The sequence below is a fragment of the Saccoglossus kowalevskii genome, chromosome 15 (assembly GCF_978046115.1).
Source record: "Saccoglossus kowalevskii chromosome 15, keSacKowa6.1, whole genome shotgun sequence".
NCBI classification, from domain to species: domain Eukaryota; kingdom Metazoa; phylum Hemichordata; class Enteropneusta; family Harrimaniidae; genus Saccoglossus; species Saccoglossus kowalevskii.
Genome location: NC_140655.1, coordinates 25,673,874 through 25,691,695, shown reverse-complemented (window position 1 = coordinate 25,691,695; position 17,822 = coordinate 25,673,874). Strand labels below are relative to the sequence as shown.

The following is a 17,822-nucleotide window of genomic DNA, read 5'->3' as shown; positions in this document are numbered from 1 at the left end:
ATTGGTTAGCCAATTGTGTTAAACACCGTACCATGAACGCAGTGATTTGTTAGCCAATGTGTCAAATATCATGAACACTGATACTGATTAGCAATGTGTCAAACACCACGAACACGGAGATTGGTTAGCCAATTGTGTTAAACACCGTACCACGAACACAGTGATTGGTTAGCCAATGTGTCAAACACCATGAACACGGTGATTGGTTAGCCAATGTGTCAAACACTATGAACACGGTGATTGATTTGACATTTACCACTGGTTTCTATGATAAAAAGGTTTCGTCATTTACCAAATTTTATTTGGGTATACATGGTAAGACATTTATATGTAATTAGAAGATGAGTATACTTGCAGTTGTCTCGAATTATCGAGAAATTCCGACGATACGGAATATTACAACGTTTTGGAAACAAAAGAACCTAAGTATTTATTTGGTCTAATGTCTACTAAAGACCTTAAAGTTGTGTCCCAACTTGGCAAACATGTCAAACGGCACTCCCAGAACAAAGCACCCCTTATACTATGTGTTGAAATGACGTTTAACTACAAAGTGTGATATATGAAAAGTAGATATCCTGCTCCGCCATAATTGTTATGCAACAGTTTCTACATTTCTTTGTATTTTTCAACGATCTGAGTCACAGATTGAAATATTTGAAAACAAAATATGATACCAATTATGCTGTTTCATTTTGCAAATTGGTAACAACAGTTGAATTTGGCGCTCATAGGTTTTAGGTCTTATATTGGATGAATTCAGAATACCCATTCGGTCCCGCTGTTGAACATCGATACATCGGCGACTTTGAACATAGGTAAAGAAAGGGATGTTTCTGTTGCCAGGCGTAGTATCCACACTTCGTTAACTAAGTGAAAACAGAAGGTGTTTTTTTTAATTATATACACTTATTTTCTGTTTGCCCAAACTCAATTTTATAGCGCTATTAAACATGGAGATCAAAGTCCACCTTTTAAAATAAGTCTGTGTACGTTGACGTCTATCTTCACTTCAAGATGCCGGGTCGGACCCATGACAAGATGGTATTTTCAACACTCATTACAACATTCACCTTTCGTACAATCGAGTGATATTTTAGAAAGCCAACAAATAACAGGCCATGCGGTTGAGTAGACGAAGACTTAGCAACTAGACGTACGGTTCAACAATGGAAATCCAACAAGCTTTCTCGGCTGCGTGTTCCAATGAAACATGGCCGATCATGCGTGATGTCAACGCAACTGACTCAGATTCATGGGATATTTTACATCAAAACTGTCACCCAGAATGGCCAGTTTCGGTTTGTGAGTTTGCTAATATATGTGGACTAATCAGCACAGCGATATGGTTTGTTGTTCTATTCCCACAAATTGTGAAAAACTGGAAGCGGAAATCGGTGGTTGGACTCAGTGTGCTATGGGCAACGGCAAATTTCTCTGCGTCTCTAATCAATGTATTCTTTGTGTTTCGTATTGGAGAATTACCAGCGTACGTGAAGGTCTCCGCCATTTATATGCCTACACTTCAACTACTGATGTTGATTCAATTTTGGATTTACGACACGAATCAGAATCAGGGACGAAGGTGGTTATATTTACTGGTGTGCCTAGCTGCTTGGTCATTGATCATTGTACTCGAAGTAGTCGTCGGTATTTACCAAGAAATGGAGTGGTGTGCAATTGTATTATGGTCAATTCAAACATTTCCCCAGGTCAGTTGCATCGATCGAGCAATAATTCATTACCATGTACAGCATGAAATTGACACAAATGATTACCGCAAAAGTACATGAGTGGTCGTAGGCTAAGTGACGCGTATATATGGTCCCGGCCAAAAGTGCGAATTAACAACCATACACACATTATAACGACATTTATTACCATGACGAACGGAAGAAAAAAAAAAGCATCCCCCTCACCCCAGGACTAGCTAATCATACAAGGACGAGCTAAAACAAACAAAAACAAACAAATCGCATCTTATGGCAAATTTGTCTACACCAATGGAAAAAAGTACAAACACATTTCTGCAAATATTTCTAAAAGTAAATAGGAAAGCAAGTAATTTGGCAAGCCTTCTAAAGTTGGGAAGATATCCTCTCCGAGCAACAAGCTTAACATATCTGATGAAATTGGATCAACAAATAAATAATTCTAACCCAAATTCGCTAGTACATGAAGCTTACAATCTTGGAATACATCTTGATAAAAAAGGAAAAAACAACTGGGTAAACTCCAAAAATCCAAATTATAGAGCTGCTATGACAAAACTCAGAATAAGTGCTCATACCCTTCAAATTGAAAGGAGCAGATATAATAACATTTTAGCGGAGGACCGAATTTGCCCAGTTCGTGACAAACAGGAAATTGAAAACGAAAAACATTTTTTTCTCAATTGTAATCTATACAAGAAGGAACGAGAAATCATGATCAACAATATTAAATACAATAAATGCAACTTGGGGACGGATGACGAACACTTACAGATATACTAAAAAGTAAAAATGACAAAACAATCATTGAGTTAGGAAAATTCATTCACACTTTCAAATTATTATTATTATTATTATTATTATTATTATTATTATTATTATTACAATTCACATAAAGATACGATAGTTTCCAGCTTCTTTTGAATACGTGTATTTTCCCTGTACTTCTACCCGAACTCGCAATAGCACAGTGGTCGTATCTCGAAATATGAAACCAGTATTCGAACTCTACCCTTAGCCAAATCCGGTCAATGGTCGAGGAAGTAGCCCAAATGCCTCCCAAATTTCAGTTGTTGCAATGTGTGGTAAATGATTAAACTATAATATTTGCAATCTAGGTCACACGATCAAATGTTGTATTATCTGTGTTTGTAGTTAATTGGGCATTATTCCTTTAAGAAATGTTCAAAACATGCAATCAAATTTACATGATATTAAACAGACGAACGCTAAGCGATGCTCACATCGTGACGTCACATGAGCTGATGTTCTTATCTGTGAGTCTTTCTTCTTCCGCCGTTTTTCTGTCATCCTAGAACTTGAACACCGTTGCCCGTAGACACATCAAACTTTTAAACAAATGGTGCGCCTAAATTTCAGAATTTTGATTGGTCGACTGGTTTGACAGCCGTCTTTTATTTAAGTGACTATTTTGAACCCTTTCACGGGAATTAGGGATTATTCTGAATTTGTTGTAGTGGCATTATTAACATATATGCCATCTATTTTACGCATACAAAAGTTATCGATTACGAATTTTTTCCGTGATGTTTCCCCCCCCCAAAATGGCAAAAAAACTTCGTCTTCAGAACCACCGCACACAGTGATCTGATATTTGTGAACCTCGTTCCGATTGGTCACGTGGTTTGACTCTGACTGCCATCTTTGATTTCTTTTAAACAAAATCAATTGATGTCACGTTTATCTAACTATTTTGAAATGTGTTGCATCTTTATACTGGACTCTTCAGACAACAAACAAATAATTCAGAATAGCCACGTGATTTCTTACTTCACTTGGAAACGGAATAGTATTAGTAATGTGTGTCGTTTATGATGTTTTCAGGTTATACTAAATATGCAACGACAATCGACTAGTGGACAATCAACTTTATCAGTCTGCATTTCATTAGTGGGAAAAACAACGGATTTTCTATCAAGTTACTTATTAACAAGACCACTGCAATTCGTTATCATGGCTTACTTCTCGAGTTCAATGGCGTACATTAATGGTATGCAAGTCGTATGGTATTGGAGGAATCGTCATACTACGAATGAATTACCCTCTCCTGTGTATGGTGGAAAGAACTCACGTGATGACGAACGCGGTTATGCTGATTTCACAACTGATGATGAGGTGTGTATAAAATAATCTTACCTTCGTTTTGTAAGTCAGCATGAAGTACGTAACATATCCAGCATAGAGGTTTTGGTCACACTAAATGCGTGTTTGATGTAGTAAAACAGATTTTAGAAGAAAATAACAAACAAATCAACAATTTTCCCCACAATGATTATAAATAGACTAACCGGAAAATATCTGTGATCAAATTAAATTATCTTAAGAAAAGGCGAAGTAAACGATATAACATTTCTTGTGTCTGTACTTGTGTGTGTTATTATTATGTAATAAGCATAGTGTCAGTGTTCTTGTGTATGACCCACACCCAGCTTAGCTTACACAACAAGCGATCCGACAGACCCGCGCTGATCATACAGCTAACTGGAACTTGATATCGGTGTTTGGCTTTTGGGCTATTCACTTAATTCTATGATTTTGTTTTCAGATTAGAGCATATATATTCGTAAGTTGATCAATATGTAAATATTGCAGATGTGACCAACCTGCTTTAATTTGAGTATGCAATTGGTATGAGAACACTGTCCACAAATTCCGAAGGGCAAAACCCACGCACACGTGAACTGATTCACGTATTGCGTAACAAATCTTCGAGTTGTTTTACAGTATTTTCGAAAGTAGGGCTATGACTCCCTTTACGAATCCTGTACAATATAGTTTTCAAGCCTTCAAAAGTTAAGAAATGTTATAAAATATACATCTATAAGTGGTTGGGCGGTGGGTTTCAAGTCAGATAAAACCCTCCTGCCCAGACCTTTCTGAGAATATCATATAAAGCCTTTCTACACTAACATGTCCAAGTCTGTGACCGTTTATTATGTGTCAGACTTTACATGTCAGAAGAGTTCTCGTAGTCGCACTTTATCCTATTCCAGTAGCATATATATGATTGGTGTTTAGTAACACATGGTGAAAATTAACTTAAAGCGGGAGGGTCGTCACCTGCGCACGCGCGGGAATTGAGTCCCAGGCGACGATAACAACACACGCTAAAAACGCAAAGGCTCGTGAGTAGACGCTCGTTTGTAAACAATGACAGCTATGGCCATCTAACGCATGCGCAGGTGAAGACTCCCCCGCTTTAACTGCTTAAATTCTCACCACAAGTAATATTTCTCGTCACTGAAAGGAAATAATAATATCTTAGCACACACACTGCGTGAACGTTTTTTTTTTAGTTCACAATGCAGGTCAATGACTCACGCTGACCTAACTATACGTGAATGAGATAACGAATGCACAGTTTGTTTACATTGCATTTGCAGTCCTGCTGTTTTTGCATGAAATTATTTTGTAATTAAACCCTATAATTAGACATGAACATAGTGACACATTGTTTTGACATACTCAACCATTTCCCATTCATTTGCCTTGTCTACATTTATTCTATGTCTGGTGCAGCCAACGAGCAATAAATTGAAATAGTCAATTCTCTGGGACAACATTTATTTTATGGGCCTTTTAAAGTATGCTAATTAATATAAAGGAAAGAGGGGAAATTAAAAGCTGTTCATAAGCTACCCTCCACCTGAAAAATTCATCTTTCCCCCGCCCTCATTAAAAAAAACACTTTTTTTGACTACTCCTCTACCGCCAACTCGACTTTCTAGCCCCTTTGCTGACCAAATTCATCTTTCCCCTCCACTCATTAAAAAAAAACACTGCCACATTTAGCAGATTTTATTTCCCTCAATGCGTTTTTTTATTATACCCTGCCCTATTAAAATGATGTTTTGCCCACCCTGAGATATTTTTATGTAAGTACTACCCCACCCATCCTTGCATTTTTTTAAGAAATCTGTTCTGCCAACTGGGGGTAATGAAATTTCCCTCCCCCTACAAAAAATAGAAAAAATCCCCTGCCCTCAACAAAAATCCCTTGGAACAGCTTTTCCGATGAACAGCTCCATTGGCTGCACCTGCTATGTGTGTTCAACAAAACAAGCGCGGGCTCAACACGTTTTGACAATAATGTATACCAATCTCTTTATTCATTGTAGACCGAGAACGTGCCTTCCGAACTGGAGATACCAGAAGATTACAGTGTTGACAACAATCCACCAGTGACGCCAAGTTTGAAAATAGAGAGAGTCTTATGTGCCATACCACTCCGAATTTTATTCGCGATTTTCATCTCAGTTACGTTGCTGGGTTATTCAGTAGGACTGATTTGGAACACGCAATCCTTCATTGCTCTCATTGCCCCTATTGGTATAGTGGCGGTCATGTTGGCGTCGTACGTGCATCGAAAAAAAGTCATGGGCTATTAGAATTCGATCAAAGTTTTCGAGACCAAATGGCCGCTGGTCGGTCAAAGGTCAACCATATGAAAAAAAAATTATGTGTATACCTATCCCATCAGTGTCTTGAAACACTAAATGTGACAATTGCCTCGCTTCCGGAGCTGATTTTGATGGTAAAACCCACTTTAAATATGCCACACCTGGCACATATTACCCGACCGGGAAATGGGTTGTCAACTTGAAATAGATTCACTAGTCCAGGCGATGGGTGCGAACATTGCTCAGATGATGATAAAAGCATGAAAATTAGCACACATGTACGTCACATCATTCTAAACATTTTGAGAGGTGGAGCCAATGCAAACTGTAAATAACATAGCAATGGTTGCTATGCAACATATTCCCCATAGCAACCGACATGTAAGATACCTGCAGACCATTTTTACGAACAATTTTAATGTTTTTTTTATATCTGCACCTTTGATCTTCAAACTAGCATCATCCTAGAGCAAGTGTATACACATAGCAACAGTTACTAGGCAACATATTTTCCTTAGCAACCAAGCATATTTGATGTTTGCTGATTTAAACAATTCCATGTATTTCAATATATATAGCTTTAGTATTATATCTTCACTCTGGGGCAAAAGTAAACTGCACATGGTTTTATAATGGTTGCTAGACAACGCATTTACCTGATTATATCACCATGTTGGCTTTTTTAACCCATCAATTGTTGTTGGCCTATTTTTATAGAACAATTACATAAATAGGTAAGGCATGCTCCTGATGGTTTTTATTGAATCATAATCCATTTATTTTAGTGATCTTTTCAAGGCTGGAGATGTAGTTACTTATTGGTGGTGGAAGATAGATGTCTTCAATTAATCTACTGATGCATGCTCAGAAATGGCGAGCCCCTCACAAACTACTACCCAGACAAGTGACTGGTCGAAATGCATTGTTTGTCAACTAGACAGCAAAGAATCATTGACATGTCCCACAGATGCAGGCTATAAGACAATTGCTGAAAACATCAGTCAATTTAATGAACTTCAGTACATGCCTGCACAAATAGATGCTACACGTTTGGACAATGGGAATGGTGTAGAATCCACATTTAAGGAACATAATGCAAAGTGGCACAAATCCTGTTATTTGAAGTTTGGCAAAAGTAAATTGGAACGTGCCAAAGAGCGAAAGCGAAAGTCTAATGAAGAGCCAACAACCTCGGCAAAACGGATTTTCACACGCAGCATTAGTGGAGAATCAGATACCACCCATGTGCAGAGCAAAACCCCAGTGTGTTTCTTCTGTTGCAAAGCAAAAACTGTGAAGGAAAAACTTCACGAAGTCTGCACATTAAAGTTAGATTACCGTGTAAGGAAGTGTGCACAAGAGATCCAAGACGAGGCCCTTCTGGCTAAATTAGGTGCAGTAGACCTTACCGCGCTTGAAGCAAAATACCATGCAAGATGCCTCACCAATTTGTACAACAGAGCACGTGGAAAGGTCTCACAAATTTCATGTGTATCAAGTGACTAAACATGTAAAGGTATCGCGTTAGCAGAGCTGATATCCTACATAGAGGAAAGGAGACAAGACAAAGACATAAAGGTGTTCAAACTTGCAGATCTTACTAAGCTGTACACTGATAGACTAGATCAGCTTGGTGTGAATGTTCCTACACGAATAAACAGTAAGCACCTTAAAGACAAAATTCTAATGCATCTCCCAAGTGTAAAAGCCTACAGGGAAGGAAGAGATGTGTTCATGGCTTATGAGGATGATGTAGGAATCCTCCTACGTCAAGACTACCAGACTGATCCAGATGAACAGAGTGTCAATATGACCCAAATTGCAGACTCGATCCGACGTGACATTTTAACACAGAAGGTAACATTCTCAGGGTCATTTGACGAAAATAGTCAGGTTGAATCAGTGCCTCAGTCACTTATGTCACTTGTCAGCCTGCTCATCAATGGATCAAATATTACGGATCAGACATGCAACAAGAACCTCAATCAACCAGTGCTTACCATCGCTCAGCTGTTAGTTTTCAACTGCATCAAGAGGCGCAGAGAGTATGGTAAAGTACAACATGTCTATCACGGCAAAGATCGGGAGACGCCACTACCCGTCTATATGGGACTGAAGGCCCATGCATTAACGCGAGAACGACAGTTGGTTGATTGTCTTTATGCTCTTGGTGTGTCAGCCTCATATGATTGAATCATGGATATAGTCACATCATTGGGAAATAATTTCTGTGAGTATTATGACCAGATTGGCACAGTCTGTCCTCCCCAGATCCAGAAGGGTCAGTTAATCACTGTAGCCGCTGACAATATAGACCACAATCCAAGTTCAGCTACCTCCACTGGTTCATTTCACTGTACAAGCTTGTCCTTGTTCCAAAACATTACTACCGAGAGTCAAAGTGGTGATAACTACCGTGGTTTTACCCATTCAATAAAACCTTTGAAGGCACAGAGGAAGGTAATGGACTTACCCATGGCATATTGTGACATAATACCGACAGGTCTGCCATCAGGTGATGTCTATGTTCCACTAACTTCTAGTAACCTGACATCTTCCTGCGATAAACTGAGTGAAGAGATGGAAAAAGAATACAACTGGCTGAATCATGTTACAAATGAGAAGATGCATGCAGTTGAAATATCCTGCGAGTCTAACATATCTTGGGTCGCATACCATGCCAGTCGAATGGCAGAATCAAACCTTTTACCATTGACCAATACCGTGCTGCCTATGTTTGCTGAGGAGGCCAGCTCCCCATCAATGCTGCGTCACTGCTTTGATGTTATTCAGGCAGCTGTACACTTTGTCAACCCTGGCCAGATTCCAGTAATTTGTGTTGATCAGCCTCTGTTCACAAAACTGAAACAACTACAATGGTCCATGGACAACCAGTATGGAGAGGACAAGTTTGTAATTCTTCTTGGTGGACTCCACACGGAGGTATGTTGCTACAAAGTACTGGGTCATTGGCTGGAAGGGAGTGGATGGGTTGAAGCTCTTCAAGAGGCAGAACTTGCCACTCGTGGAATTGCAGAATCTTTCCTCAAGGCATCCCATGTCACTCGGACCCGGCATGCCCATCAAGTAACTGCAAGCACACTGTATATTCTCCTGAAGAATGCATATGATATGCATGCCACCAGCATAGAAGGCCTTGCAGAGAGTTTCAGCATGTGGTGCACACGTTGGAAGACTGACAGTCCACAATTCCTGTACTGGTACACAAACCTTGAGTTGGAACTGCTTGCCTTGGCATTTGTGCGTTCATTGCGTACTGGTGACTAAATTGACACCTTGGTTCTTCAGTCTCAACCACAACCATTACGCCCACTGGATGTCAGTTCACGTGAGAGATATGTGTAGCCTGGATGACACCATGATGTTGCCCGCGAATTTCAGCACGACAAGTTCATCATGGCCAAGTCCTTGAGAAAATTCTTCCTCATCGCAATTGATCATGGCCATGAGCAAAATTATGGTGTGATGAAGGGTGAAGGGGGAGTCATTGAACTGACACAGGATGCCCATGCTCTTTTACGATGGGCAGTAGCAGGGCCAGAACTTGTCCATGTCATATCTGAATTGGAATCATTCATGGTAGAGAAACGAGAGAGTCCCAGCCAGAGAAACCATCATGAGCAAACTGATGCTACCCAGAAAAAATTTGCTACACAGGTTGATACACTGGTCAGAATAATTGAGGGTATGGGGAGTCCGTTTGAAGAAGAAAGCCAAGATCTTCTGAGACTGCATTCAAAGGACATCATGGACAAGCAGTCAATCGAGTGCCTCACTACAATACAATCAAAGGGTCAAGAACAGTATGGAACATTTGTAGACGAGCGTCTCCGGACTAACATCAAACCAATAACAGCAACCATCACCAGGAACAAAGTAGTACTGTTCAACGAGCAAGCACACAAGTCAAAGAAAGCAGGGATACATGTCAATCTTCTCAAAAGCGAATTATCCCTTTTTGCAAGACTGTATGTTGCATGCCAGACAAGAGATGGTGATTTGGACAATTTCTTTAGCCATGAAAATCATCATTTTCCACCATCCCTTTCTTCATATGGACAATTACGTTTGGGGAAAAAGTCAGATCTCATTGGCTGTCTTGAACAACATATCCAGTCTCCATGTAATTCAAGGCCAGATATGGATGTGAGCATCATGGATGGTGCTGTCCTCGTGAACATTCTTAGACCTGGAGGATGCAAGACATTTGGTGACTACGCTGCAAATGTATTTGTTCCACACATCACAAGAGAACAGAACAAGGCTCAACGAGTAGATATTGTGTGGGATCGATACTTTGACAACAGTCTAAAAGCACAGACCAGGGAAAAGCGTACTATGGGTCCTAGTCAACGTAGGCGCGTTGAAGTGTCAAGCCCCATACCGAAGAACTGGCAGCAGTTTCTCCGAGTGAATAGCAACAAGATAGAATTGTTCAGCCTTCTTAACAATGAACTGATATCAAGTGCATCAGCAGAGAACCCTCTTGTTGTCACTGATGGCGCTAATGTACTCTGTATACCTGCACAAGACACATCCAGCATTACTCCCTGCAATCATGAAGAAGCAGATTCCAGAATCATGGTACATGATGCTGTCAGACAGGGCTTTCACAAGATCCTTGTTCGGACAGTAGACACTGATGTAGTTGTTTTAGCAGTAGCGACTGTCCAGCAGCTAAGAAGGATAGACCTCTGGATTGCATTTGGAACTGACAAGAACTTTCACTACATCCCAGCACATGAGATTAGTACCTCCCTTGGCCCACACAAATCTTTGGTACTTCCGGTGTTCCATGCTTTCACCGGCTGCGACACTGTGTCCCAATTTGCCCAAGTTGGAAAGTAGACTGCATGGAAAGTGTGGGAGACGCATGATGAACTCACTGGAGCCTTCTATGAACTGCACAGTGCACCAGAACAAACATCTGAAGAGACTGACAGATATCACGACTTAGATCAAAACCTTACAAGCACACTGATACAGTCAATATGCAAAGCAAGAAAGGCCCCCAAACGTTTCAAAAAAATACATATAAATAAAAAATTTCCGGGATCATTATTTGCTACAAGTAATCCGTAGTACAACGAAGTGTATCAACGATATAATTCGCCTTTTTTTATTTTAATATTGGATGCAACCATTATCTTATAGAGGGATCACAGGTCATAGCTTGAGGGGAGTTAACACCCTTAATTTTAAAAATGCCTTGATCAATACGAGTCTAAATTACATGGTAACATTATTTTGCTTTTTACGAGGACCAATAAATGTTTTTGAGAGGGATAATTGAAAACTTTATCACAACAGCAACACTGCACACAACAGCGGCTTGCTGCAGTATGAAGATCACATTCCTGTCAAATTAGTGGTTCATGCTTATTTGGAACCGACGTAACAGGTCAATTCCATCACGCCCTCTTAGATTCAAACTTCCATCCAATCAGAAACTTCCAAATGAAGAAGATTGCCGCAAATGCTAGAGGGCGCTATAACCAACCATTTGACTTTATATACAAAATATAACATACGAGTATCATTAAGACGTGAATACATCTAAATTGTCGTAAATGACGTAATTATAAGTTGTCAGTTATATCTGTTTGGATATAATCACTTGAACGGATCGGCACAATATTTTTCATTAAACAAATATTAATTCTCTTACCATTGTTATACCTAAATGACCTGGTGATAGTTTATCATGGATATTGAGACATTTTGGAGATGTTTTAATTATAATATCATGATGTTACTTTTCTGTTCAACATATATATATACACCCTTCACCCTTAGTATGGGGGGAGGGGCAAGGTGGATAGCTGGTACAGGTAACAGGAAATAAAAAGGCATTTTACGTTTTTACAGGAAAAAATCGACATCTCCAAATTTTCCCCACTGAAAGCCAGTTTAACTGCTAGCTTAATGGATTTTATTTATAGTAATAAAACGAAAGAATCGGTATTACACGCAGACTTGTCTTGCGTGGCATCTGGGTGCCGTCAGAACGTACACGCAGATCAACACGCAGACATCAGAGTTGTGGCTTCTGTGTGTCCGCACAACTCGCCCTCAGCTACGCTTTTGAGGTACCCGTACATACCTATCGCTTGCATCATTTGACTACAATAACATAACTTTGCACAATGTAGTAAAATTGTTTGTACATGTATTTACTTTTTAACTGAAATGAATCAAACATTAATAAATATTCCGTTTGTCACAACTATTTTTTTTCTACTTTTTGTAGCATGCTTCCAGGTGTAACAACCGACTGCTAAAAAATGACCGTGCGTAGTGAGGTGATTGACCACACAACTCCTTATCCCCGACTTGATCGCTATTATTGCGTGACCTGGGGTCAACAAACCGCGGAAGGTGGGACAGACTTTGAACGTTCCAAACACACAGAATGTAGTGCACCGAACATCAATGTTTTCATCTCGCAACGTAAAAATGCCCTTCAAATAAAACCACCATCATTTTTCAACTAATTCGTACCAGCCTCTGAAAATGTGCACATTATTCTACCCAAGCAAGAAAAACAAACATGCTAATTATATTTGGCTATAGAGTATTATTTTCAAATTTTTTGCGGGTATTTTGAGAGTTAAAAAACTATGTCATTGTCATATTTACTCAGCAAAACACGCAAGTACCATCTTTATTTCAGTCCATTTCCTCGGAAAAATCGCCCTTTCAACTGGAAATCCACGTTTCTCAGCTGTCTTAAAGCGGGGGAGTCGTCATCTGCGCATGCGTCAGATGTCATTGTTTATAAACAAGCGTCTACCCATGAGCCTTTGCGTTTTTAGCGTGTGTTATCGTCGTTTGGTACTCAATTCCCGCGCGTGCGCAGGTGACGACCCTCCCGCTTTAAATAGTTCTTCTAGCTGCCCTCGTTTGTACCCACCGACACTCACTTCGCTATCTTTAAAGAACTGCTTCAAATATGCCGCTGACATATTTCGGGTTGCATGTCTACCTGTGTTCTTTTTATACTTTCGTCCAACCCTTGTCCGTTGCTTGGTAGTCTACGCATGCGCAAACTGAATTACATCGCGCTGATGGTAATTCGGGAATTAAGGTAGAAGCCTACTCATAATTTTTGACAAAATTGGTCATAAATCGCATGACAATTAGTTTATTATGTACAATCATAAAGCTCATGTCCTATGGTACGATGACGTAGCATTATTTTGTGTGTTACAGTTAAGCTTTTTGAGAAACGTGTTCTAATATTGTTTGAAAATTGCTATTTTTAGAACAATTCCATAGAACGCAATGTTAAAGAAAAATTGCATTTTTTGCCACTTTTTAAAACCCAGGTTTTTTAAATAATTCAGAACAACAAAAAGTACCCTATCATTAACAATATATGATTTCACCAGGCTACAATTTGAGATATTGCATAATATATCTGTCATAGGAACCTATGGTAAAAACATTATAAATGGCGACTTTCCACTAAAATACAACCATCAATTTCTCGAAAATAAGGCCGGCCGGGTGACCCCCAAACTTTTTAAAGTCAATATCCTTCTCTTGCCTTGGAGTACAGTTTATTGCAAAATGAATAAATCCTGGGTATTTTCATTTATGAAGTAGGCTTCTACCTTAAAGGTTGCCTGTGATAGGGGTACTATAGCGTAATGCGCAAGACTTATGGGAAGGAGCTGCTGTGGAACTCCGTTGAAGAGCCAATGAAATGTGAACAAACCGCTCAACTTTGGTGTAATCCTGAGCAACCAAATGTTACATATATATGTTGCGTGTGTAAGGGTATTCTTGTAACAGTGTCCAGTAGATAGAGTCTCAACAGCTCAGCTAGCCTAAAGTACGTTTTTTTTAGGATGAACAGAGAAGCTGGTAGGGATAGTGAACACCGTGAATCAAACTGAGAGACTTTGTGCATTATGTACAGCAAACGACTACGACGACTACAGGTTCATTCACCCCGGGATTAGTAAATATATATATATGACTATATATATGAATTTTATTCAGTACAATGGCCTCAGGCCTATGGTACAATAAATCAAACAAAGAATAGAAAAATACATACAGAGGGATTCCTTTAAATAATTGTTGAATCTACTAGTCACAACTGGTTAAGTAGATTGACTCTGTGTTTAGAAGCGTAGAATACAAGTTTTGAAATTTGAAGTACAGATAAGTTGTCAAGCTGCTCTAAACTAAGAAATTTTTTGTAAGTCTGATTTGACAGATAAAATATAGGTAAATATTTTTTTCTAAGATTTACATAACGTGGACATACAAGGCAAAAATGGTATTCATCCTCAACTAACCCTAAATTACATAATTTACAGATTCTCATATTCCTCGGTATGTTTAGTTTACGATCAGATTCAACCCGAATGTTGTGGGATGATGTTCTAACCTGACATAGCGCAGAACGTAACTTGTTGTCTTTAATTAAATGCAAATATTTTTCACATCCAAAATCGATCTTAAAATCTCTGTATTTATCGAGTTTAGGATAATTGTTGAGATCTGTAAACCAAGCTTGTTTGTACATATCATGAACTCTTTGGGTGAATACAGACAAAAAGGAACAGTTATCTTCCATGCCTTGGTTTAACCAAACAAAACCAAAACCGTGCGAAAATAGTAGTTCTTTGACTTGGAAAGCCCAACATTTACGGTTGTTTTCCGCTTCTTTATACTGGAAAAGGTAACATTGGTAAACATAACGCTGTGTTTGCATTTTTAAAATTTTCAACCAAAATTTAATAATACGTATGTAACACAAATGGAATAGTGGTAGTCTGCCTAATTCTCCATAAATTACAGGATTTGCTGTGGTTGTAAGCAAATTTAAAATAAATTTACAAAACTTGCGATGTGTTTCCTCAATATTTACCCCTTTGTCAAAACCCCAAACTTCACTGCCATACATCAATATTGGTAAAATTTTACAGTCAAAAATCTTTAAATACATTTGTACATCAATATCACTGTATTTTGCTAGTATCTTTTTTAAAGCAAATATTGCTTTACTCGCCTGCTCGGCAATCACTTTTTGGGATCTAAACCAGCGACCATTATTCGAAAAAGTAATACCCAGATAACAAAAATAAGGCACAACCGGAAGTTGTTCACCATTGTAGTGCCATTTCTCATAATGCCTTAATTTGCCGGCATTTCTAAAAACTACAATTTTTGTTTTACTAACATTGACTTTGAGTTTCCATTTACCCGAATACTCTGATAAACCGTTCAGCAGTCTTTGTAAACCAACTGCATTCGAACTAAATAATATTAAATCGTCAGCAAATAGTAAGTAAAACAATTTAAGTAAACCAACATATACACCTGAAAATCTGTGCTCCAAATAGTCACCAAGGTCGTTTATAAACAAAGCAAACAGAAGAGGTGACAAAATAGAGCCTTGTTGAACCCCACATAGACATTTAACCGTTTCCGTCACCCCTTTTGGGCTTCGCACACGAGACTTTATATTGCTATACATGGATTGTACAATTTTGAAAAAGCGACCATGAAGACCATTTTTTAGCAATTTAAAGATTAACATATAATGATTAATATAGTCGAACGCTTTTTCAAAATCGACAAACACACAATAAAGTCTGCTCTTAAGAGTGAAATATCTATTTATGATGGTGTCTAATATAAACATATTATCTAGCGTGCTATACGACTTGCGAAATCCAGCTTGATTTTCGTTCAAAGGACAATTTCTTTCGACCCATTTGTTCAATCTGGTATACATTATAGAAGCAAATACTTTACCCAGCAGTGATAATAATGTAATTCCCCTATAGTTATTAACATTTTGAATGTCACCCTTTTTGTATAGCGGTACAATCAACCCCAATACCCACTCACTCGGAAAGTAACCAGCAGAATATAACTTATTGAATAATTTAACTAGTAAAACTGTAAATTCGGTGGGACATTTTTTTAACAATTCAACTGGAATGCCATCATACCCTGTAGCTTTACCCCTTTTCATGTCATGAATTACTTTGTTAACTTCCTCAAGTGTAATTTCGCTCCCAAGTTCGTCACAATTAATATGGTTACAATCTTGGTCACTTTCTTGAAAGTTAAAATTGTCCACAAACTGTTTAACCTCTTCGTAAAAAGGGTCCACATCAATTTCACCTTCATTATAACTGAACAGGTTTCGAAAATAACCAAACCATTCATCGTTAGAAATATTTAAAGAAGGGCTATTTTTATTTGTTTTTAGCAGGGACCAAAAGTTTTTTGAATTTGTTTGTTTGGATGCTTCCAGTAGTTTAAATTTCTCTCTCTCTTCAAATTGTTTTTTCTTTAGTGCCAATAATTTCCGATAACTGGCTTTTTTCTTTCTTAGGTTATCGAGCGAGTTATGTGTTCTGGTTCGTCTAAATTCATTCAGTGCTCTAGTTGCCATGGTTTTGCAACGGAACAATCCTGATCATACCAAACTGTTGAATTTTCATGCTGCCTTGGTCTCCCATTTTTGACCACATGTTTCATTTCAGCTGCGGCAGTGTATAAAAGATCAACAATACGAGTAATTGACTCATCCAAACTATTGCTACTTATCAAATCATAAATTGATTCCAACATGAAAGCAGCGAGTTCTCCGTTCCAAAAACGGTGAAAATTTTCGCTATATTTTTCATCCCAGGCTATTTTATAAATTATTGGATCATTACTTGTAACCGGTGCAACATTCGAAGCTACTATAGCATTGCGATTTTGTTTCACACTAAAAATTAAAGGTTGGTGATCTGACTCAATTCTGTCACCCACATGGAAATCTGTTAGATCTTTCATAACTGAGATATTACATAACAAATAATCCACAACACTACCACCTTGACCTTTTAAACACGTAAAGTAGCCGCTATTGTCTGCAAAACGTCCATTCATAATACGTAACCCAGATGATTTACTAGTACATAACTCTAAAAGGCGTTGGCCGTACCGGTTTGTCTCTGTGTCATGTGACCGTCTTGGTCGTAAAATATCATCACTCAAATATTCTTCATGACAGGGAACATGTACAGTATTTGCCTGGCTTAAATAATCTACTAGATTCGCAGATCTAGCATTAAAATCACCACAGACCAAACAATGGTAGTTGGGATACGTTTGGGAATATTTAGCGTATTCAATTTCAAGTACATCAAATAAATTAATATCAGAATATGAAGAAGAGCCCTCGGGAGATAATTATACAATACCAATTATAAGTAATAAATGATCATTAGTTTTCATTTTCACCCACATTATATCCGCAGACTTGCTATACAATTGATTTACTGACTGGAAACCATGCGTTTTGCATAACAATAGAATTCCACCAGAGTATCTGCCAAGGTAACAACATTTATAAAGAAATGGAAGATTTATAAGACGCCATCTTGGAATGACGCAACATTACATCGCTCCGTAAATTTTACATTTTCAAAGCGGTAACTTTGGAGGTCTACAACCCAGTTTATTTCTATTGATTGATGAACTATTGAAGATACTATTGTGAAAAAATGGCAGAAACACGACGAATTCGCCGCGAGCTACGCGATCCTGATTTCTTATACGACGACGATGAATTGAAACTGACAATGGAACAAAGAAAACAACAGACAAAGAAAAACGGGAAACGTAAGTTTTACGCAGTAGCAAAAGG

The 17,822-nt window shown here is 38.4% G+C and overlaps 2 protein-coding genes across 2 annotated transcripts in view; one reads left to right on the top strand and one right to left on the bottom strand.

The window, feature by feature from the left end:
- Nucleotides 1–17,822, bottom strand: part of LOC100367484 (L-rhamnose-binding lectin CSL1-like) — a 91,975-nt gene that overhangs the window by 66,739 nt on the left and 7,414 nt on the right. The gene's annotated exons all lie outside the window — the stretch shown is intronic.
- Nucleotides 1,170–6,121, top strand: LOC144356781 (cystinosin-like). Its single transcript, XM_078011491.1, has 3 exons — nt 1,170–1,712; nt 3,558–3,848; nt 5,852–6,121. The coding sequence occupies exons 1-3, from the start codon at nt 1,170–1,172 to the stop codon at nt 6,119–6,121; spliced, it is 1,104 nt and encodes a 367-aa protein (XP_077867617.1).

Excerpts from the sequence above, each read along its gene's own strand:
- LOC144356781 (XM_078011491.1), top strand. The coding sequence starts at position 1,170 with ATGGAAATCCAACAAGCTTTCTCGGCTGCGTGTTCCAATGAAACATGG. Across the intron at positions 1,713-3,557 it reads CAATTCAAACATTTCCCCAG|GTTATACTAAATATGCAACG; the intron begins GTCAGTTGCATC and ends TGATGTTTTCAG. Across the intron at positions 3,849-5,851 it reads ATTTCACAACTGATGATGAG|ACCGAGAACGTGCCTTCCGA; the intron begins GTGTGTATAAAA and ends TATTCATTGTAG.